We start from the raw sequence: 22,791 nt of genomic DNA on the forward strand, positions 1-22,791 counted from the left end.
GTGGAACCTTCATACTATTTTCCATACTGGCTGCACCAGCTCACATTCCCACCAACAGTGCACAAGGGTTTCCTTTTCCCCGCGTCCTTGCTAACACTTGTTATTTTTTGTCATTTTGCTAATGGCTATTCTCACAGGTGTGAGGTGGTATCTCATTGTAGTTTTGATTTGCATTTCCTGATGGTTTCGTGTACTTGTTGACCCATCTGTATGTCTTTGGAAAAATGTCTATTCAGATCTTCTGCCCATTTTTTAATCAGATTGGTTTTTTTTCCTATTGAGTTGTAGGAATTCTTTATATATTTTGGTTATTAGCCACTTATCAGATATATGGCTTATGAATATTTTCTCCCATTCTATAGATTGCCTTTTCATTTTCTTGGTGTTTTCCTTTTCTGTGCAGAAGCTTTTTAGTTTGTGGTAGTTCCACATGTTTATTTTTGCTTTTGTTGCTTTGTATTGCCTTTTATTAACTGTATCGTCTAGATAAGTCACATAATATTTTGAGCCTCTCTCGTTCCTGACTTTTATGAAATGAGGCTCATGCTGAATACAGTGGCTAATTCATAGGCAAAATGGTAGCTATGATTATTTCTGAGTCTTTTTCTACATCTCCGTAGTCTTTGACAGCCTTCATTTGAGCACAACTGGCAGTCGGGAACCAGTGATTTGGAATGTTGACTTCTACAGCTTATGAGAAGGTTCTAGCAGAAAAAGTTCATTTCTTCTATTTCTTTGACCAGAGATGGACCATCTGTCTCTGGAGGAATCAGCTTCTTTCTCTAGGCACCCAGCTTCAGGGGAGCACTGAGGGAAGAAGGAGCCACTTGCTGGCCAGCACCATCAGCCAGCTGTTTCTAATCATTCTCGGGTTGTTTCACTTTTGGAACCCAGAAGGATTCGCATAATCACTTAATGGGCTCTAGAAATTAGATTTAATGGATTTCAACATGTATCCATGGGTAGTTAGAGGAGAGTGACAGGATGTACATCTGATTTAAATAATTTTAGAAGTAATAATTAGTAGTTGCTTGTTTTTTAAATTTTTCTTGTCGTTTGTTTTGTAAACATGTATCTCTGTTGCTGCTGCTGCTTTTTCTTCTTGTTATTGGATGAGTGATTGGACCACAACTGAGGACCATTGATTACCATTAGAATCACCTGACAAGCAAGTTAAACTACAGATTGCTGGGCTTCATTCAAGATTAACCTAATCAGGCTCCGCTGCAGCAGCCCAGGGTTCGGATCCTGGGCGTGGACATGGCACCACTCGTCAGGCCACGTTGAGGTGGCATCCCACATCCCACAACTAGAAGGCCCTGCAACTAAGATATACAACTGTGTACGGGGGGGGTGGGGGGAAAAAAGAAAAAAAAAAAAAAAAAGATTGGCAACAGTTGTTAGCCCAGGTGCCAATCTTTAAAAAAAAAAAAAAAAAAAGATTAACCTAATCAGAATCCTTGGATGTGTTGGAGGCTGGAAATCTGTATTATCACAAGCTCCTCAGAGGATTCTAGTGCCAGCCGCATTTGCAAACCCCACTGGATCAAAGGATATTTAAAGAACTGTCTAGCTCTTGGAGACTGTGATTCTTAATGAAATAACAGATATCACTTTACACTTTTCAAAGTACCACTGCACAGTATTTGATGCAGGTCATGATTCCGTTAGGGTATGAGTGTTTATTACTCTTCGTTGTCATCATTCTTGTATTCTATCTTCATAGGTCTCATTGGTATATCTCATTTTACTTAGTTTTGTGTTTGAAAAGCTGGAAGTTAGTGGGATCTTTCTAAGGGTATCACTGCTTCAAGAAACCTTTAATAGTGACTTTTTATGGAACATTTTCAATGAATATTTAAAAATATTTTAAGCCTTTAAAATAGATAGAAACATACGCTCACCTCCCTCTGGGAAGGGGCTGGGTTGGCCACTGTCAGCTATCACACTTTCACCCAGCAGAGAAACACTACTGGAGGCAGTTTGCAAGCACTGCAAATCTATATTCTCTCTCCTTACTGGCCATACTGACTCTAGTTGCCTGCTTTTGATTAACTGTGTCGGCTTTAAAAACAATGTGTAGGGTTTTATTAAAACTCTTAAGATCTTAGTTGAAATTTTTATATAGCTGCCATAATTAGCACCCTTGGCGCTCATACTTCCTACTACGTCTCTGAGTGCCTGCCTAGCTTTTGAGGGTTGGGTGCAGGGGAATGTGGAGGGGCGTATACAGCTAAGGCTACTTGGAATGGTGTGTCTATTTATTTAAACTAACCGTGGTATGTGTTGTTACAGTAGGGCAGAAGCTCTGTTTGCTCCCCTTCCTGCTTGCCTTCGCTAGTGTGAAGTGCATGTGAGATGCAATTTTTGTTAGGGAGTCAACCATTTTGTTGAAAGTAGGTTGAAAGGCAAAATTTTGTTTTTTTTAAGATTGGCACCTGAGGTAACAACTTGCCAATCTTTTTTTTTTTGCTTTTTCTCCCCAAGTCCTCCCAGTAGATAGTTGTATACTTTTAGTTGTGGGTCCTTCTAGTTGTGGCATGTGGGATGCAGCCTCAGCATGGCCTGATGAGTGGTGCCGTGTCCGCGCCCAGGATCCGAACTGGTGAAACCCTGGGCCGCCGAAGCGGAGTGCGAGAACTTAACCACTTGGCCACGGGGCCAGCCCCGAAATGCAAATTTTTGATCAGGAAAACTAATGTTTGTTCATAGATCAGATTGGCTTGTTTTCCCTTCTGGTGGATGTTCATGCTTGCATGCACATTTCAGTGAGACAAACAAGTTAGAGATGTATAAAGGGAAAGTTGATCATTTTATCTCTGCCAAGCTCTCTCCTGATCTTAACAGCTAGGTGTATCTTTTCACACTCACACGACATGTAAACATATATAGTTTTCCCACCCGTTAATCTTACTCTTTGTATTATTATGAAAAATATTCCCCCCCAATTAACATATCATGAACACCCTTCCCTTCACGTCATTATGAGTAATGTAGTAATGGCATAATATGATATATATGAATATTCCATATTTTATTCAAACGCTTACCTATTGCTGGACATTCTGGTGGTTTCCTGTGTGTGTGTGTGTTTACCATTACAAGCAATGCTCTCATAAATCATCTTCTACATACACCCTTACAGGTTCACTTATTTCTCTGCTCACCTTTCTAAATTGTGTGCAGCCTGTGTTGTTCCTAAAGGTGGTCCTTTGTTTGTAGGTCAATGTGCGAAATGGAATGAGCTTGCATGACTGCCTTATGAAAGCACTCAAGGTGAGGGGCCTGCAACCGGAGTGCTGTGCAGTGTTCAGACTTCTCCACGAACACAAAGGGTAAGCACTCCAAAGTCAGTCAGCTCTTCCTTCATACTAGTAAGGATCTCCTAGCTTCAAATAATAACTTTTTCCATTTAAAAAAATTGTGCTAGCTTCCTATAGAATATTGTGTATTTTGTATACCCTTGTTTATAAAGAGACAATTCAGAAAAATAAAATAATGACTTTAAATTATTGCTTGAACATAGCATTGAAAAATAAAATAAATGTTAGGTGTTGATAGTGTTAGCGTAGATGGAAACAGTAACGCCAGATGGTATGTTTCTTGAAAGCAAAGATTTTTGCGTTTGCAGTAATGCAGTACGCAGAGTGGATACCCAGAAAGTGTTTGCATTATTGTTTATAGTTAAAGAATGCTATCCTTTAGAGATTGACTCTCTCGTGATTTACTCATTCGTTTTTATTCAGTTAATGTTTACTGAATCCCTGCGGTTTGATGGACACAGGGCTAAAAGATGCAATTTCTGCTTCAAGAACTTTCACAGTTAGAAGGTTCATCCTGTTTCTAACTGTGGTGGCAGTACAGAGGCATCCCCTCAGAGGTTACGAGTAATAGCCCATAGCATCAGAGCCGTCCAAAGTTATCCGTTATCTGTTATCACCCTCCCCAAATCTGGGGAAATAACCGTGACTTTATCTTCTTCTTGGAAAGTGCTAGTTCTGTTATTGATCTTCAGCTTACATCTTTTATGTTTCAAGGAGTTCCCCAGTTTGAGCTTAGAGAATGAGTCTCCTCAAAAGGGTGAGAAGAAATTACTCTACTTATGTTATTCCTCTCAGCTTAGGAGGCAGTTTGTTGAAGTGCAAATTTTTGAAGCAGATGTCACCTCTATCTCGATATAGCCCCAGGTTGGTCCCTAAGCCAATCTATACTGCTCTTTCAAGATGAGAGAGATTCTGAGACAGTGATGGCCTTCATCCACTCTCATCCAATCCTGCATTGGTTTGGAGCTACTCTCAGTTCTCTCTCAGACAGACAGCACCTGAAAACTGATCAGAAAACAGGGTTGGTCCTCTTTCTCTTCATTAGAGCAAAACAGGACTTTGGAGTGATATGGAGCTTCCCAGACCTTTTATAGGCACTTATATTAAGGGATGGATTATTTACCATTGGAAAACCAGAAAAATGGCTGGAATCGGCTTCTGGTAGGTGAAGGAAGGTGTTTGAGTGGTGACATATCTGTGGTTGTTATCTCCCTCCGTGAGAATATTCTTCTTTCAAGAGATGAGCCAGATTAACTGTCCAAGACATGAGAAAGGAGCTGGGCATTTATTTTTACTTGAATATATCCATTTTTCTGTCTAGGCCTAGAAAGAACGGACTCAGTAAATTTTAAGACAGTTAAGATTCCCATCAACTTATATTTTAGACTCTGCAAACAACTCTACAGATCTGAGCTTATTATTAATAGAAAAGTGCATTTCATTTGTGATTCCTTTGTATTTACGTATCCTCTAGATTGAAGTAAGCTAGTAAAGATTAAATTTTGCTACTGTAGCAATATTTATAACCCATGTTATAATATTTTAGGATTTTAATTTCACAAGGTACAATTTATTGCATATTTTCTTTATCATGAGATTGTTATATTTCATTGTTTAAAGAAAACTTTATTCTAAGCGCACAAGCTTTGGCCTCCCACTGACCTAGATTCCAACATAGGCCCTTACACTCACTATGTAGCCTTGAACAAGTTACCTTCTTAGGGCCCCAATTCTCTCATTTTTAAGATGGGGATAATAATGGCTACTTCATAGATTTGTTGTATAAATTAAATAAGTTAGTATTGTCTGGGATTAAGTTAAGTTTTATGTTTATATAGTATGAGATAAATGGTAGCTGTTATTGCTATTGAACTCTTACCTCGTTTAAACATTTCCCTTTCATATTATGTTTTTCAAAATCTCCTTTAGTAAAAAAGCACGTTTAGACTGGAATACTGATGCTGCCTCATTGATTGGAGAAGAACTTCAAGTAGATTTCCTGGATCATGTTCCTCTCACAACACACAACTTTGTAAGTTGCAGATCTCTTCTCTCTTTATTGCACACTGGGTGCTTTGGCTGGCATAATAGGAATTTCTCAGAGCTAATAAGCATATATATCACCGGATTGTTTAAAGCTTTAGTTATGCTATTTACCATAAGGCAATTTAGGTTTCATTCATCACAGATGTACTTTAATTTCTAGCTATGAATTTTACAAATGTTGGAAGTATGATTCTTCATTCTCTAAAACCTCTGGGGGCTAAGAAGGACATTATTTTGTCTTTTGTTATTTCTCATTTATTCAGCATAATTTATACCTGTATTCTTACTGTTCCAGGCTCGGAAGACCTTTCTGAAGCTTGCCTTTTGTGACATCTGTCAGAAGTTCTTGCTAAATGGATTTCGATGTCAGACTTGTGGCTACAAATTTCATGAGCACTGTAGCACCAAAGTACCTACTATGTGCGTGGACTGGAGTAATATCAGACAACTCTTGTAAGGCATCATTCTTTCTTCAAAGAATAAGGGGGCTTGGAGCTATAAACTCCTTTGAGGATACTTATTGTATATTTGACTGAGAAGTCTGGGTTTTAGACTTATTAAATGAATTGTTGTGATCCAAAACCATCGACTTCAGAAACATGACAGTTCTGAAACTAGTGAGTTTTAGTGTGGCATAACTCTCTAAAATGAGCAGGTATGACTATGATCTGTCAAACGGAGATTGACACCCTGATTCAATAAGGCAAAGAACAAAGGGAAGTGAAAACCAAAAAGACTTTTGGCTTTTCTCTCTTACCAGTGCTGTCTACTAGGTTGCTAGTAGATGCTACTCTGTATTTTGTTAAATACGCTGAACAGACCTTTGATGTTGAGAAGGAGCAAAAAGCATATGTAGTTGGTGCTGTTTTCTTCACCTCAAACTGGAGAAAACATGAATCTTAAAACAATTTGAATTTAAAACCTTAAAAGACGCTTGTGTCCCTCAGGAGACAAACCAGTTACTAAAATATATTTCATACAGACAAAATATTTTTTAGTAAGATTTAAATGAAAAGTAAGTATTCCAAAGTTCCTTTTAAAAACTGTTAACAGGGATATGAAAAGTTAAAGTTGAAGTTTTATCATCTTTTGAGGGTACTAGAAAAAACCAAGAGAGTGTTGTCATGAAACCATGATGGAAACATCTTTTTTCTTTCATGGTCATCACATGTTACTTTTGCAGAGAGACCTTGTGTAGCATAAGTGGCACAAGCTTTGGAATCCAGCAGACATAGGCCACAGTCTCAGTGTTGTCATTAACTAACTGTAACCACCACTGAGCCTCAGTTCACTCATCTGAAAAAAGGGATAGTACCTTCTTTGCAGTGTTATTATGAGGATTAACTGATACAACATGAGATTGCTAAGCGCAAGTACTCATCTCCTGGAAAGAAGATCCCCAATTAATGTTAATGTCTCTTTTCCTCTTATTTATGACTTCTGGTGCTGAATGTGACTTATTCTTCATATTTCAGTCTTTTCATCTATGCGTTTACTAGACAGAATATTTCCAGAAAAGCTCATGTGATTTGTGTTATAAAGTGCCCTCCTGTAGCTTTAAAAAACATTGTTTTACTGTAGCTGGACATTGGACCAGTATTTCCTAGCAATGCACACTAGAACCTGTATGTTTACTGGCAGGTCAATATTATTTACATTCTGTAGTCATTCACCTCAGCCGTTTGGGTCAGTGGTCTCTTTACTGTGAGCCTGAAATAATCGGGGAACACGTGACTAGGAAAAGTTCAGTTTGAGTAGCTGTGTGTTTGCAAGGCAAGGCAGGCTGACTGTAAAATTACCAGAAGTCTATAAAGCAGTCTTTCTCTGATTTCGTTTAGATTGTTTCCGAATTCCACTATTGGTGATAGTGGAGTCCCAGCACTGCCTTCCTTGACAATGCGTCGGATGCGAGAGTCTGTTTCCCGGATGCCTGTTAGGTAATTTTTTTACCTATAGCTTTTCCTCAAGAAAGTTACAATGGGGCGGGTGGAATTGAAAGGGTGAATACAAAAGATGTGAGTTCCTTTGCATTTCCTTCTCTCTCTGTGTAAACCTCTTGCTGCTTCTGTGGAACTTAACATTGGTGTTAGAGCACAATGTAGAACTTTCTCTTTGTGGTCCTGTAGTTCTTATATGCTGGAAAGTGATTCTGACTACAGCTTCTTCTATTATCGTAGCATGTCCCTTAATATCTCATGACATTTTAAAGATCTTGAGATTTTGCCTTCTTCAGTATGTAGTGAATTGAGCCTCAGGGAAAGAGTCCGCAAAACTATATACAGTGATTCAATAAAAATAAAGTCCTCAACTTTGAAATGCTTATTATGGTCTTGCATTGCTAAAACCATGGTATTTAATAGACTGCTGTCTTAAAAAAAGAATCTAATTAGATTTTTAATATAAATATCCTTTCTAATGTGCCTGTGAATTTGTGTGTAACTTGTCTTTACTCTGTTTTCAGCTTTAGAATCAGAGTTTTGTTGAGTTCACGTCTTGCTCGTGTTAACGCATGAATTTGGAACCTAAAATAACATCTACGTCTTTGTCCAAAATATCTGAGTTTAATGTATATATAATTGTATAATATTTAATGACCTTTGTAAAATTACCATGCAAATTGTTAAAGGCAGCATGTCTGAGAACAAAGAATTTCTGTTGAAATGACATCTACTTGTGTATGATTTTATTTTTCTTGATAATTTGAAAAGCAAGTCTGACCAAAAAACTGTACTAGCTTCTGAAGATTTCTTAGAAGAAACTAGGCCTCTGAAGGCATAAGTGTTGAATTACCTGGGAAGGCAATTTTTCAAGGCAATAGAGCAATTTCTCTTAGAAAAAGTAGCCCTTTTTTTCTTTTTGGAAGATTAGCCCTGAACTAACATCTGCTGCCAATCCTCCTCTTTTGGCTGAGGAAGACTAGCCCTGAGCTAACATCCGTGCTCATCTTCCTCTATTTTATATGTGGGACGCCTGCTACAGCATGGCTTGATAAGCCGTGTGTAGGTCCGTGCCCAGGATCCGAACTGGCAAACCCCAGGCCGCCAAAGCGGAGCACGCGAACTTAACCGCTGCACCACCGGGCTTCCCTCAAAAACTAGCCCTTTATCCCTTGAATTCATGCATGGTGTTACTTGAATCTGAACAAAACTCAAAGTAATCTTTAGAACATATAATGAAAATGTTATACTTAATGCATTATACTTAAACGTTATACTTAGGCTTTGGCTGGTGGGGGAGTGGCGTTGCCTGAAAGAGGCCAGTAATTAATTTCAGTTGGTGTTGCAACCTAAAAACTGAATTCACATTAATTGACTTTGTTAGCTGGTTACTGGGAGAGAGGATGCACAGTGGCTAAAATTCTGGCATTTTTGTAGACATGGTCAGCAGGTCCAACCATCTGTTACAATATCTTCCTTAATGTTCTCTAATTTAGTTTCTAAATTAAAAGGGGCAAGTTCCAACTAGTTTAGTGGGTGGCGGTGTGGATAGTAAAGGCTAATCTGTTCTTTCCCAGGATGGTCGAAGAATTTGGAGTATTCTGTAGATAGGATTTATTCAAAAGAAGAAAACTTATGTATTGTTCTTTTCATTTGAATTCCAAGCACATGTATTATTTTCTTTTCAAAAATTTGCATGCAAAAGGACCTAGACTGAAGAAGGTTTTTAAATGGTACAGATTGAAAGAAAGGAACATTTTGTCAAAGGTTGTAGTACATAGAGTTTGTCCCTGAGTATCTTAATGCATTAGGTGGTTACTTCAGCAGTGGAGGGGCCTGAGTGTCGGTCATGGAATTTTCTCTCTCCTCCTCGCCTAGCTCCCAGCACAGATACTCCACGCCCCACGCCTTCACGTTCAACACCTCCAGTCCCTCCTCTGAAGGTTCCCTCTCCCAGAGGCAGAGGTCGACGTCCACACCTAATGTCCACATGGTCAGCACCACCCTGCCTGTGGACAGCAGGATGATTGAGGTAATAGGGCCCCTCCGGGAGGGTGAGGAATATTACTCAGTTATTTGGGTGGAGTTGACTGTTGTGTCAGAGAGATTTGGGTTTCAAACCTGATAAGGATGTTGCAGCACTTTCTTGGGTCCCTGTACTTTTTGAATTTCTTTTTTTTCCACTGCATCTTTAGACTTGTTGAATAATCTGGTTGGTACATCATTCTAATGAAGAACTAAAATTTCCTGAAGAAATGTTAACATTTGAATTCATTCTTTCCATGTCAGATTTGAATAGGATTTCAGCGGGTTAGTGAATAATATACATAAAGAGTAGTTTTATTTCAGTGTGGGAAAGAAAATAATAGTGATGGAGAACTACAAACTCTCTGAAAGACTTTAAATGATTTTATTTAGAAATAAAAGGGTGGAGTCTTAAGATCCTAACAAGCAGAGATTTAGGGAGATGAAAAAGTGCCCGAAGCTAGTGTTTTCAAACTGCTTTTTCTTTTCTTGGCTTTTTGGTATGTTCTGTTTGTTTCGTTTACTTTCTGGTTCATCTTTAATAACAACTGAATACACTTAAAATACTTCCTTTGTTCTTTATTCTTCTTTATTTCTCATTGCTTTGGACTAGAATAACAGCCTGAATGCTTCTCCCAGGGCGTGGTCCAGACGATTTTGTTTGAGGGGAAGAGTAGGTATTCTTCTTCATGCCTTTGCTTTCTTGTAAATTAACAGGATTGCTAAGACTGTCAGACAGTAGACTATCAAAACAATTACCAAGTTAAATTTTGTATTTCTTGTCACACTTTTTATGTTTTCTTTTTTGGCAATAGAGTAATGGGAGTAAGAAAAATACTGGTATGCAGTATTGCTGATAGGTGGAATAAGTTTCTCAAGTGAGATTTGGAGGCCAAGGGCATTAAAAATTTTTTTAAATCATTTCCAACCAAGACTAGTGCTAGATTTATTTAGTTGGTGCTTACAGCATCACTGTTCTATTTATACTCCATTTAGAAACCAAATGTATCAGTTTGGTTGATATGCCCTGAGAATCCTTTTTAAAAGCTTGTTGGAGACAACTGGGCCCTCTGTACATCATGAATTGTTCTTTGAAAAACCTCACGAACACCTGCCAACTCAGTCACAGCTTACCGCACTCAAACCTCAAATCGCTTTCGACGTACTTGTCCTACCTATCAGAGGTTGCAGGAACTCAACAAAAAAGTTCGCTTCTGAATGTGGGGCCTAAACTGGTGATTTTGGGGAGGCGCTTTGAATATCACAAGATTATCATGAAGAGGTCATGTATGCAAGCTATGAATTTTATTATTTCTGTTTTATCATAATTAGCCCTGATAATAATACAATAACATACTAGTTGCTTTTCTCCTATTATATGATTTGTTCCTGTGTAAGCACTCCAATACTTAGAGGGAACATTAAAATTGAAAATTCTTTAATTTTTGTTATAGAACAACTAGCACTATGTTGTGCTTAATCCTCTCTCTACTTTAGAGGCAGAGCAAATTTTGATCCTGGTTTTTTTTATTACATGTGATTCACCATTTTTAAATTACACATTCTTGCTTTGTTTAAACCGTTTGTAATTCTCTTTAAATAATATTTAGATTCCAAAATGATTAAAAAGTTCCTTTTAAGGATAAATCAATCCAACTAGAAATTAGCAGAGAAAATCTGAGGTATATAATGGATACAGGGAAGAAAATTACTGTGACGTTAAGAAAAAAATCCTAGTGCATAGGAATGTAATTCTGGTCAATAAAAATACATTGTGCCATGCTTTGACTAGAAGCAAAGAATAGATTAGTTGGATAATAAAGCTATAGCTGCTGAATATTCTGTTGAAATTCACGTTATTTTCGGCCAAAGTTTTGCCCACCTGGCAATCATCCTGCCGTACTTAAAAACATACAAATTCCAGGGCTTCCTGCCTTCCCTTCCAGACTTGCTTAATCCTAGTGGAGGGCAGGGGGTTGGGAATCTGTATTCTTAAACACCTCCCCAGGTGATTCTGAAGACTGGCCAGGTTTGGGAACTCGAGAACCAAGCTTTATTGGTAAACTCTGAAGATGCTTGGGTGAGGTTGCCAAAGGAGGGGGAGGGGCGGCTTGGTTTATGATTCTTTTTATCTTGTAAAAATGTCATGGAATGGGAGCATTCCAGTAATAGTTCTGTGAAAAAAGCATCTTGTTTTCACTGTGGTTACATAAAGACAGTAGACCTTTCCAGAAAAATAGCCCTTTTGAGGATATGGGGGTCAAGTGGTTTTGTATTATTATTTTATATACTCCAAGTGGGGATTTATAGAAGGAGGATTTAGGTCTCATGCAGGGTGTGATTTAAACTATTCTACCCAGTTTCTAATAAATTCTAAAGGTAGCATTTGACTTTTCACCTAAGAAGAGTATAACTAATTTCAGAGCTTACCTATATAGTCTGAGGAACATTTTGTGGTGAATGAGCTCAGGGTTGAGATCCACGGGTGATGGTTTCTGGTTCTATTTCTGCCATCTACTGACTCTGTGACCCTGGCCAAGTCTCTTTACCTGTTCAAACATGTGTTTTCTTTTCTGTAAATTGTAGGTTTTGGACTAGGGGATTTGCAGAGCTTCCAGCTTTCCATGATTTTAGGCTCAGATAAAGTATGTAGTAACGGTGCTTACCCTTATCAAATTCAACTTCTGGTCACTATGCCCTAAACTCCTAGAGGAGTAAGAGTGAGCTAGCCACTGAATCCTCAGGTTTTTTTTGAGGCTCAATGGAGCAAGATTCCCAATCATTGGAAAGATCTCAGCTGATAGTAACTTTGCTAGCCTTCCTTAAAGAGTATGAGTTTGCTGTGTGCATTGCTTTCTTCTGAGAAAAAGAATGTGGTTTCCATTGTATATGGAGATTCACTGTATATGAAAAATTAACATCAGTGCTCCTAATATTTGATGATAACAATCTTGGAGATATTGACCACTGATATTTGGTGAATTTAATCAAAAGAAAGTTAGAGTATGTAATTAGACTTTTTGTATTTTAGAGGTTTTATAATCTACTTTGTTCCTGCAAATCCTCCTCCTCCCCTTTCCCTCTCCAAGAGAAGATCTGTTCTAGTGAGTACATTGACCAGCTTTCCTTTTCTCTTTCAGGATGCAATTCGAAGCCACAGTGAATCAGGTACTTGTCCAGAGTCACTTAGCCCATAGTAATAGGCTTTTTCTCTTTATGCTGTGTATCTTCTATTGGCTTATCCATGTGTGGATCCTTTTTGTCTTGTCTATTAAGCTTCACCTTCAGCCTTGTCCAGCAGCCCCAACAATCTGAGCCCAACGGGCTGGTCACAGCCTAAAACCCCTGTGCCGGCACAGAGAGAGCGGGCACCAGGATCCGGGACCCAGGAGAAAAACAAAATTGTGAGTATGGCCAACAGTACTTCCTCCAGTTTGGGGTTCAGTAAGAAAAACCTAGTCAGAAATGAGAATACTTTTAATTTTGGGGGGAAGGGCTCTAATAAAAAACATTTAATGAATATATTATGTCAGTGCCATTTTTGGCATGCTTGCATTGGAAAACTTCCTGGTTTGTTGTAAGGCAGGGTACAATTAAAATAGTGTTTTCTCAAAGGACAAAAATTGGAATGACAGTTAATAAGTCTGTCTTTGAAAGATATGGGAATGGATGGAATTGAGTTGATCTTTTCTTTGACACCCTCCTTAAACAACAGACCTTTACCATTCCATGGAGTGCATTAATGATCTCTGCTTGTTTCAGAGACCTCGTGGTCAGAGAGATTCAAGCTATTACTGGGAAATAGAAGCGAGTGAAGTGATGCTCTCCACCCGGATTGGGTCAGGCTCCTTTGGAACTGTGTATAAGGGCAAATGGCACGGTAAGTTCCGGGCCCTCCCTCTATTGCAAGGCGTGGGGTGAAGTCAAGTTTCAGTCCAGAGAGGGCCAGGCAGGGGATGAGATTTCTTATGCCCCGAGGCTCCCAACAGCACTCTCCAGGGCCACTTGATTACACCTGAAGATTGAGCTCAGTATCTCAGTGAAGTTTCATAGCATACTTTTTAGATTCGATTGTGCTGTGATTGATTGGTATGATATGATTAAAGTTTCCAGGATAATTAGGAATTGGTGAATAAGAGTTGAGCCCTATAGTCAAATGTCAGGATCTCTTATGAATTAAGTGCAGTCTGCACGTGAGACATGCTTTGAAGCTCCTTAAGTGAGTACAGTCTGTTCCTGTGAGGAGCATGGATTCTAGAAACTTGAAGCAGGAAAGGACTTTAGAGATTTTGCATGCAAGAAAACTGGGATCCTGAGAGGCCAACAGCCTGGTGTAACCCATGGCCTGGGATCTCCTTCACAGCCTGAGGCTGAGGTTTATAAGTTTGACTGAGTCAATAAGAGTAGGAGGAATGGTGTTCGTTCTCTTCTGTATGGAAAGCAGAGGTGTGTATAATAAGTTTTAGACAATCCCCAAATTGTTAAAGCAAGGAAATGAATTGGTGTTTAAAAAAGTAAAACATTCCACGTTCACCAAGTGAAAATCGCTCTTCCTTCTTCAGTCATGGATAAACATGATATCAACTCAATATCTTATTAAAAAACATGACAGCCAATAGGAATGTGTCTTAACTTGTTTGTATTACATTGCCTCAGACTTTACTGTTATGGGAAAGTAAGTAGTTTTGGTTTGATGAATAATAACTACTTCATGTAGTTGTTATAAGCTGCCCTCCATAAAAAGTTCCCTAGCCGTTTACCTTTATCATTTATATTACTTGCTGAAGTAAATAAGTGCCATCCTTTACATGTTGTAAGATTGCCAGCTATAAGGGTATTTGGATAATTCCAGAAGGAGAATAAAAAATATTACTATACAGTTTTATACTCATCTGAGAAACAGGTTTGAAAGGCGAGAGGGATTAGCAATAAGCAGTGTTACTGAACACCTGTTGCATAGAGTGCTGGAGAGGTGGGCTTGGCAGTGATGCGCTTGGCCCCCAGAACTGCTGGGGGCAGGTTGGAGAGCAGTCTTTGTTTGGGGCCCAGACCTAATTCTATGAAATTGTGGCCAGGCAAGGCCTAGGGGCCTCAGGCTGGGCACTGAGTCCTGACATTCCCTGCCAGAAACTGGTTCTTGACCTGTGCTGCCAATAACTAAGTACGCAGCATTCCCCACAGAGGCCATGGCCACTCCCACTCCAGAGCCTCAGACAGACAGCTTCTCAACTCATAACTTGCCTTGCTGACAGTTACATTTTAGAATTCATTCATTTCTTCATCTCTTGAGCATCCTTCTAATGCCGAGCATTCTTCTAGGGGCTAGGAATGAAGCAGTGAACAAAATAGATAAACAATTCTTTTCTTTCTCATATGAAGTTCATATTCTGGTGGCGACAATAACCAAGAACAGTACAGTATATATAGTGTGATGTAAGTGGTAGGGAGAAAAATGGCAGAGAGCAGGTATAGAGTCGCAGGCCCCGCCCACAGTTTTTCGTAGATTGGTAGGGGAGTCATTTGCTGAGGAAGTGGCATTTGCCTGAGGCCTGAAGGTGGTACGGATACCTAGGGAAGCAGCAACAGCAGGTGCAAAGTGGGCCTCTCACCTGGCCTTTTCCAGGAACTCAAGGAGGTCTGAATGGCTTCAGTAGAGTGAGTGAGGGGGAGGCTAACAGTGAGATCCAGGGTGGGGGATTGTAGAGTCCCGTAAAGACTTTGGGTGAAATGGAATCTCAGATGGTGCGTCAAGACCTTCAGAGGTTTGGCCAGCCTTGGCCTGAAAAATCAGAGTGATGGGTGCTCGTTACATGGCTGAGAACTCTTTCTAGCTCTGGGCAGTTCCTACCAGTAGAAAACCGTTCCTTATATGAGTTAAGATTTGTTTTCCTATAACGTTTGCCCATTGTTCCTAGCAAATTGAATCCCTATCATGGCACTCCTCAGAGTATATACATATAAATGAGGGGAATGCTGTAGGATAGAGTATAGTCTCTGGGTTTTAGTAAGAAATTGCATGTTATCTTTTATCGTAACTGTTACTATGAGCTGGCTGGTAGATGGTCCTTGCAGGTGCCACAGGGCTCTGTCATTGATTTGGCCCTGTTCAGTCTTGCCATCGGTGACTTGCATGAAGATTCATGTACTGTGGATGACTTAAATGGAGGTGAATGCAGATTTGGATGATAGGATTTAGGAAGATGAGAGGATCTGAACAGACTGTGATGAGGGGACAAAGATAAGATGAACTTTTAACAGGGCTAAGGCCTGTGCACTGTTAGGAAAAGTAGAGGCTACAGGGAGAGGGTGTTCAGCTGACTACAAGGTCAGAGTGCGTCATGTGGGCAGCTTTGGCTGCCAGTGAATCCTTTGTGCTCTGAGGTTGCATTACCGATCAGGTCCAAGATGGGTGACGCTGAGGGTGAGTTCAGTGACTACTAGACCATGCCCAAAGGACAGCCGTGAGACAGAGAAAGGATTGCAAAACTAGGCTCATGACCTAGGAAGGTCTCAAGAGGCAGCCCCCCCTGAGGCATCTCCTCAAGCCTTCCTCCTGCACCCCTACCCTCAGCCTGTCCCTTTAAAGCCCTGCCCAGTGCCTGGGCCCCAGCATTGCCGTCTCCTGGCCCTCCCACTCTGTTGACTGTCGTGTTGAGTCAGTTCTGCTTCATAGGGTTTCGTGCCTCCATCCCCTCCTTTCTACTCCCACTGTCACCACTGTACCTGCATCTTGCCTGGGCTCCCTCCTGTCCTGCAGGTGCCCAAATCGCATGCTGGAGTTTCCCAAACACAACTCCTGTTTCTCTCCTCCCCCTTCCCTCACCTTTGTTCCTGGGGTACCTAGTCTGGAAGAGCCTCTTTTCCTATTGAGTAAAATCCTTGCCTTGGCCGATATCCCATTTCCTTCAGAAAATCTTTCTATATCCTCTCTGCCAAGAGATTTACTCCCCACTCTGCAACCCCCCCCACCCTCAGCACTCTTATCTTGGGTCAGATTGCTCCAGAATGAGGAATTAAGCAAAAGACTCTTGTCTTCCTGCTCATTCATAAGGAACTTGATGTTGGAGCTGCATGGTTTACCAGCTCCATCTTCCTAGATAGAAGGCAGCTCTGAATATAGCTTGCATCTATCTCTCCCATCCAAAGTCGGTAGCACCTTCACGGCAGCCCTGGGCCCTTGGTAAATACGTGTGCCAGGGAATTGGCTGAGAACTAGTTTGGAGGCTGCTGTTAAGTGGGGACTTTAGCTTTAGACGATAAAACCAGAGATCACAGGGCAACAGTTTGGGACCCGTTATAAGAACCATCTCTCTACCAGGAGGTGCTCCCCGAAAATGAAATGAGGAGTGCCCCAACAGAAGCTGCCAGGTGGGGTGCTGCCAAGCGGACATGCTCGATATTTGGAGGAACTAATTTGTTTCCAAGTTGAACTAATTCAGCGAACTCCTACTTTGTTTGATCATCAGAAGGCTGCGTTTTAGCAAATTCATTTGCCATGCAAACCTGAAGTCCTAATAGGGCCTCAAGTAATTTATTATAATTGCTATTATAAATATGACATGAAAACACTTCTGAAAGTGCCTTCTAAATTGGTAGCGCATACAAAGTAGATTGATCCCTGGATGTTTCTCAAGTTATATAAAGAGGCTGGTTTTACTCAAAGTGATTGACACTCAGTTGTCAGTATTGTAGTTAGAAGTGCAGGCATTGGAGTCAGACTGGGGTTCTAATCCTGGCTCCAGCACTTTTGTTTTTTGGCTGTATGACCTTGGGAAAGTGACTAAACTTCTCTGTTGGCTGCCTATAAAATTAGGGTAACAGTATTTACGTGATAGGGCAACTAATGAGGGCTATGAGGGTCGGAGGGGAGGTAATGCTTATGAAAGCACACACAGTGCCAGGGTATAGTAAGCAGTCAGTATTAATCATTAGGATTACTTTTTAATGGTATTGAAGGCAAAGAAGCTTAATTTCAATAAATATCTTTGAATTTATACAAGGGATCATCTCCTCTCATTGAAATGTGGCTGCTGAGTTTAGCATCAACTGCTTGATAAGTGGCCTTCTTCCTGAAACAGCCTTCTGGCTCCCAATATTCAGTATCTCTTGGGCCGTTCATATCCACCACCAGTGTCATCTTCACAGGCCCAGGTTGTGACCCGTCACATATGACCTCCCTAGTGGGGACGTCAGGCTTAATAAGAATAGTTTAAACCAAGCCTGTTCAAACCTTGTTCCCTTTGTGTAGGGATATGATGTTTGACTAAGTGATTCACTATACCTTCCTCAAAACTAGGGTATATGAAAACAACAAAGTAAGAGCATTCACATGATGCACTGACTACAAACTAATTTGCAGGAGACGTTGCAGTGAAAATCTTAAAGGTTGTTGACCCCACACCAGAGCAGTTCCAGGCGTTCAGGAACGAGGTGGCTGTCCTGCGGTGAGTGGAAAGCTGGCCCGTCTAGCCCCCCTGGAGTGGCAGGGGTGGGGCATGGGTGGTGGTACATGAGCTACAGAGTAAGAAGGCTGCACGGTACGGACCTTTCCCTGAGGGCCTGTGGCTGGGATGGGTGGTTAGTGAGCGTTCACTGTGGAGTCCTGTGGTTGAAAATCCTTCCTTAGGAGTGCCAGGGAGTGGAAGGTTTCCTTCCAGCTTATGGGGGTGTTAAACCTTTAGAGGGGCCCCCTGTGATGAGCGTACCCCTCCCACTGCTTTAGGTCTCCAGGTACACTACACTTAGTAGCCCAGGTTCTGGTGTGAGGTAGGGAGAAATAAGTTCTATTTTCACATTTATTTCCAAGAACTTTTTTTTTATAGTCAACTTGCCTTATTCTAGTCTTCAAAACCATCAGCTTTCAAATCTTTGAGTCACTATTTAGACTTCTAGGAATAAGTTGAGTAATGATGGATTCCCCAGAGGGGAGGGGTCCTTGTGACCCCTATGGGGAGAATTGTGAGTGTACACTGATTAGAGAATGTCCTCTCTATAATCAAGGCCAGCTCTGAGGTGAATAACGGCGGGCTCCTTTGTCAGCTTAGAACACCAGCTGGATTATCAACAGTCTCATGTGTTTGCTTTGCCAGCCACCCAGATTGTAAGCACAGGTGGCATCAAGAGCACACAGGATCCACTGTCAGTGGGAAAGAAGAGTAGATCTCCCTATTTTGCAGCAACGGAAGGTTTGTTCAGAGCTTTTTCTCCCCTCCAGTAAAACACGGCACGTGAACATCCTGCTCTTCATGGGGTACATGACGAAGGACAACCTGGCAATTGTGACTCAGTGGTGTGAGGGCAGCAGCCTCTACAAACACCTGCATGTCCAGGAGACCAAGTTCCAGATGTTCCAGTTGATTGACATCGCCCGGCAGACGGCTCAGGGAATGGAGTGAGTAGATGACCTGATGACTTAGAAAGTCTGGGGTCCAAGCATCAACTTGTCCCTAAATCAGAACCAGGATTAGGAAAGGCCAAGTCTATTAAGTGACTTTTGTGATATTTTTGCACAGTTGAAAATGAGCCTCTGGGGTGGGCTGAAGGGAATGAGAAATTCACGTTCCTCGCCCAAGGTGAGGCTGCCCCTTTGGGGCTCGGATTCAGGTTCCAGCCGCTGCCCTCAGAATTCAGCCAGACACCCAAGAACAACATAGTGCAGGTCGGTACCTTCTGCTTGGACAGTTGTGGCAGTGCCCTCTGCAGGCATCAGATCCCTAGGCATGGCCCATCAACAAGTGTGCTGCTTCCACATGAGGGTTGAAGCAGAGGTCACTTCTGAGATAATTTATCTTCCTTTTGTAGAATGCTTAGAGGGTCATCTTTAGCACTTCCACTAAATACTACCCTGTTGGGTCTTTGTGCTTGACATATTTCTGTGTGAAAGGGGTGCGTGTGCACACATGTTCCATTCTTGGCTAGCCCAGGGCAGTACTTCAGACTCTTCCCCTGAAATACCCGTTATGTGGAGGAGCAGGAATTCCTCATATCCCCAGATGGCTGAGAGGCTTAAGCTAAAGCCGTGCCTGAGTGCTATATAAGATCTCATGTTCTGCTTTTAAAATTCACGTGCAATTTGCATTCTGTACATTTTAAGAAATAACTAGTCAAAATTACTTTTTAAAAAATTTGAGAGATAACTCACACGTCATAAAATTCACCCCTTTAAAGTGTACAATTCAGTGGGTTTTTTTTAGTATAGTCACAGAGTTGTACAACCATTAACCACTATCTAATGTTAGAACGGTTCCAGGATATAAGATGAGGTCTTTTGTGACTGGCTTCTTTCACTTAACATAATGTTTTTGAGAGGTTGGTGGCATGTGTCAGTACTTCGTTCCTTTTCGTGGCTAAATATTATTCCATTGTACGGATATGCCACATTTTATTTATTCGTTCATCATTTGACAGACACTGGGTTGTCATAATTACTTTTTTTTCCCAGTTCTCAATCCTAGCTTCCATAAGCATATTTTTTTTTTATTAAGATCCTGATAGTTAACAACCTTGTGAAATTACAGTTGTACATTATTATTAGCCATGTTGTAGGTACACCACTTCACCCTTAGTGCCCTCCCCCACCCCCCCTTCCCCCTGGCAACCACCGATCAGTTCTCTTTGTCCATACGTTAACTACCACCTATGAGTGGAGTCATACAGAGTTCGTCTTTCTCTGTCTGGCTTATTTCATTCAACATAATACCCTCAAGGTCCATCCATGTTGTTGTGAATGGGACGACTTTGTCCTTTTTTATGGCTGAGTGTCATAATTACTTTGAGTAAAATTGATACTTAAAGAATAGTCGCCCCATTTGTGCTGTGACCTCACCTTCAGGTAAGGCATGACGTGGACCAGGCCGAACCAGTGCAGGGCCGGTCGCCAAATGTAACTCCTCACTGGGAGACAGGCCTTCACGGTGTTTTCTTCTTAGCTGTAGTTTGAAGCTGCTTTCTACCTGTGTCCCTCAAACTGTTTTTAATAGATTTATTTTCCCTTCACAGCTATTTGCATGCAAAAAACATCATCCACAGAGATATGAAATCCAACAGTATCCTTTGGTGGTGGTTTCATTTGCTCAGTTCTGAATTTAGGAAAACAGAAGGGAGACTTTATCTCAGCAAAAGTGACTTTGGAAAGAGTTCCCTAAGCGTTGAGATACGTGTTGGTTTATGCTTGAAACAGGTCTGGTTTTATTATGCTGTTTATTAGTAAATTTAACTTGGGGGGGTGAGGCTTTTGTAATTTATGTTTATTTCTAGTTTGTGGACAGTACATACGTATCTGGTCAGAAAGTAACTGCAAGCCAAATGGTGCAAGATTTTCAAAATTACTACTGACAATTGTTTTTCTTGAATGTACACAAGTGGTTTCCTTCGAGGTCACTGTTGGAATCAACCCTTCCCAAGACTGAATGTGTTTTTAGAGAAGGGGAATGAATCAAGGTATTTTTCATGCTCTAGGGTATGAAATGTAACAATTTTACATCTGCCTCCCTCCCCCCGTCTTTTTGAAAGAGCGTCGCATTACAGCTGTACTTTGCTTCCTGGCTCATGAAAGGCACGACAGTTGTGTTGAGTTGGATTATGGGACATAGCCTATTTTGGGCACATACCTGAGGCATGGAATACCTTTTAGTGGTGGGTTTTTAGGGACCAACACATTATGCCATGAAAGCAGACACCAGCGATTTTAAGGAGCTGTGAATTAGTGGGCATAAGCAGATGACAAGTTGGCCTTAAACTGCTCGACTTCTTTACCCAGAAATGAGGGCAGTTTGGGTCTGATTTTGAAGTCACCAAGTAGTACCTATTCTAGTGAAAAATGTCAGGACAGCATTCAGTGCTCAGTGAGGGATTTGTCATTTTGTTCTTCACGTGTGTTTCAGTCAGTCATTTGAGGGTAGAATGCAGGCAGAAATGAATATAAGCAATCAGCAGGCCACACTCCGCTCTGAGGAGCACCGGAAGGCAGCCCGTGCTCTTAGAGTCTTGGGGTTTAAGGCACCTACATTATGTAGGAAGGAAGGTCACGAGGCCAGGGACCTGGTACTTAGATGTGTAAAGGGGGGAAAAGCAGGGGGGAAACTGGCTTGTTTTTGGTTGAGCCAAATGATCTGGCACCCTGAGCAATGCCTGCGTGCCTCCTGAAGAAGGGGCATTTCAAAAGCCCTTAGTAAAGCTTCAGAAACACTAGCAGATCCAGTGCAGAGAAAGCTGGGGCAGATGGGAGGCGCAGAGTGCTGTGCTAGTAAGAACTTTGGGAAGTTTTTCCAAATTCACTTGACCATTCTTTTGAAAACCAGAGTCCTTAACAAGCATTGAGATATATTTCTCCATGAAGGCCTGACGGTGAAAATTGGAGACTTTGGTTTGGCAACAGTCAAGTCGCGCTGGAGTGGTTCTCAGCAGGTTGAACAACCCACTGGCTCTGTCCTGTGGATGGTGAGGCTTGGCTCCCACTAGCAGGGTACAGGGCAGAAGGGGTGCTGGAGGTCTCCGTGCAAACTTAAAGCATCTCTCCATTTCCCAGAAGTCCAGGCTACCCCAGTGATGCCTTGAGTGATGTCAGACCACCTGGGGCAAATCTGGGTTTCCTTGGGGAAGCTGGTGATCAGAACCGTGCTGACGCACAGCTACGAGGAGTTAAACGATAGGAAGTGCTGGGTCCCAGAGATGAGGATTCCTGAGCTCTAGCCTGAGCCTGAGAGTCAGAGCCCTTTGGGGAAGAGCTATAGAGGACTGAGGAAAGGACTCTTTCAGACCCATTGGAAGGGACAGCCTGGCCCCTGGATGCCTGTGGGGCCCAGATTGTGACAAATGTACTTTGTCCCTGTAGGCCCCAGAGGTGATCCGGATGCAGGATAATAACCCGTTCAGCTTCCAGTCTGATGTCTACTCCTATGGCATTGTACTCTATGAGCTCATGACAGGGGAACTGCCTTACTCCCACATCAACAACCGAGATCAGGTATGTGCGCTGGTGTGTAGGGACCGCACGCACTGCGGAAGCCCTGGGCCTCCTGCCAGTCCATGCAGCAGGAGAGTTACGAGTTGCTCCTTTCACTGTTGTTCACCCGTCCATTCCCTCAACTGTTTTCTTTGCCTTAGATCATCTTCATGGTGGGCCGAGGGTATGCCTCCCCAGACCTTAGTAAGCTATACAAGAACTGCCCCAAAGCAATGAAGAGGCTTGTGGCTGACTGCGTGAAGAAAGTTAAGGAGGAGAGGCCTCTTTTTCCCCAGGTAAGACTTAGCTCAAGGGTGCTAGAACTGATGAAAGTTCTTAATGATAGAAATAAGAAAGGAAGTGGCTTTTTTCCCCTAAAAGGGAGGGACTCGTGTTCTCCCTAAGATGTTGCGGGTAGGATGGGGAGAACAGCCTGTCTTTAGGTCCCTGATTGAAAGCTGCTGTGATGAAAACACCAGACCTCAGCTTACAAGACCATTTTCTGGCCATGTTTCAG

General features: G+C 41.6%; 1 protein-coding gene across 4 annotated transcripts in view; it reads left to right on the forward strand.

Annotated features, from left to right (window-relative positions):
• RAF1 (Raf-1 proto-oncogene, serine/threonine kinase) overlaps positions 1-22,791 on the forward strand; it is a 66,773-nt gene that overhangs the window by 42,942 nt on the left and 1,040 nt on the right. For 3 of the 4 annotated variants that reach the window (XM_046642778.1, XM_046642794.1, XM_046642788.1), the window contains exons 3-17: positions 3,223-3,335; positions 5,253-5,355; positions 5,665-5,822; positions 7,208-7,306; positions 9,185-9,338; positions 9,945-10,004; positions 12,472-12,499; positions 12,608-12,735; positions 13,094-13,211; positions 17,691-17,775; positions 18,546-18,722; positions 20,330-20,376; positions 21,651-21,769; positions 22,164-22,295; positions 22,436-22,570. In XM_046642778.1, the coding sequence (XP_046498734.1) occupies positions 3,223-3,335; positions 5,253-5,355; positions 5,665-5,822; positions 7,208-7,306; positions 9,185-9,338; positions 9,945-10,004; positions 12,472-12,499; positions 12,608-12,735; positions 13,094-13,211; positions 17,691-17,775; positions 18,546-18,722; positions 20,330-20,376; positions 21,651-21,769; positions 22,164-22,295; positions 22,436-22,570 (1,656 nt within the window). The remainder of the gene's footprint in view (positions 1-3,222; positions 3,336-5,252; positions 5,356-5,664; positions 5,823-7,207; positions 7,307-9,184; positions 9,339-9,944; positions 10,005-12,471; positions 12,500-12,607; positions 12,736-13,093; positions 13,212-17,690; positions 17,776-18,545; positions 18,723-20,329; positions 20,377-21,650; positions 21,770-22,163; positions 22,296-22,435; positions 22,571-22,791) is intronic. The other variant, XM_046642803.1, reaches the window with a different exon arrangement.

Source organism: Equus quagga, chromosome 1, assembly GCF_021613505.1.
Source record: "Equus quagga isolate Etosha38 chromosome 1, UCLA_HA_Equagga_1.0, whole genome shotgun sequence".
In the NCBI taxonomy this organism is placed as follows: domain Eukaryota; kingdom Metazoa; phylum Chordata; class Mammalia; order Perissodactyla; family Equidae; genus Equus; species Equus quagga.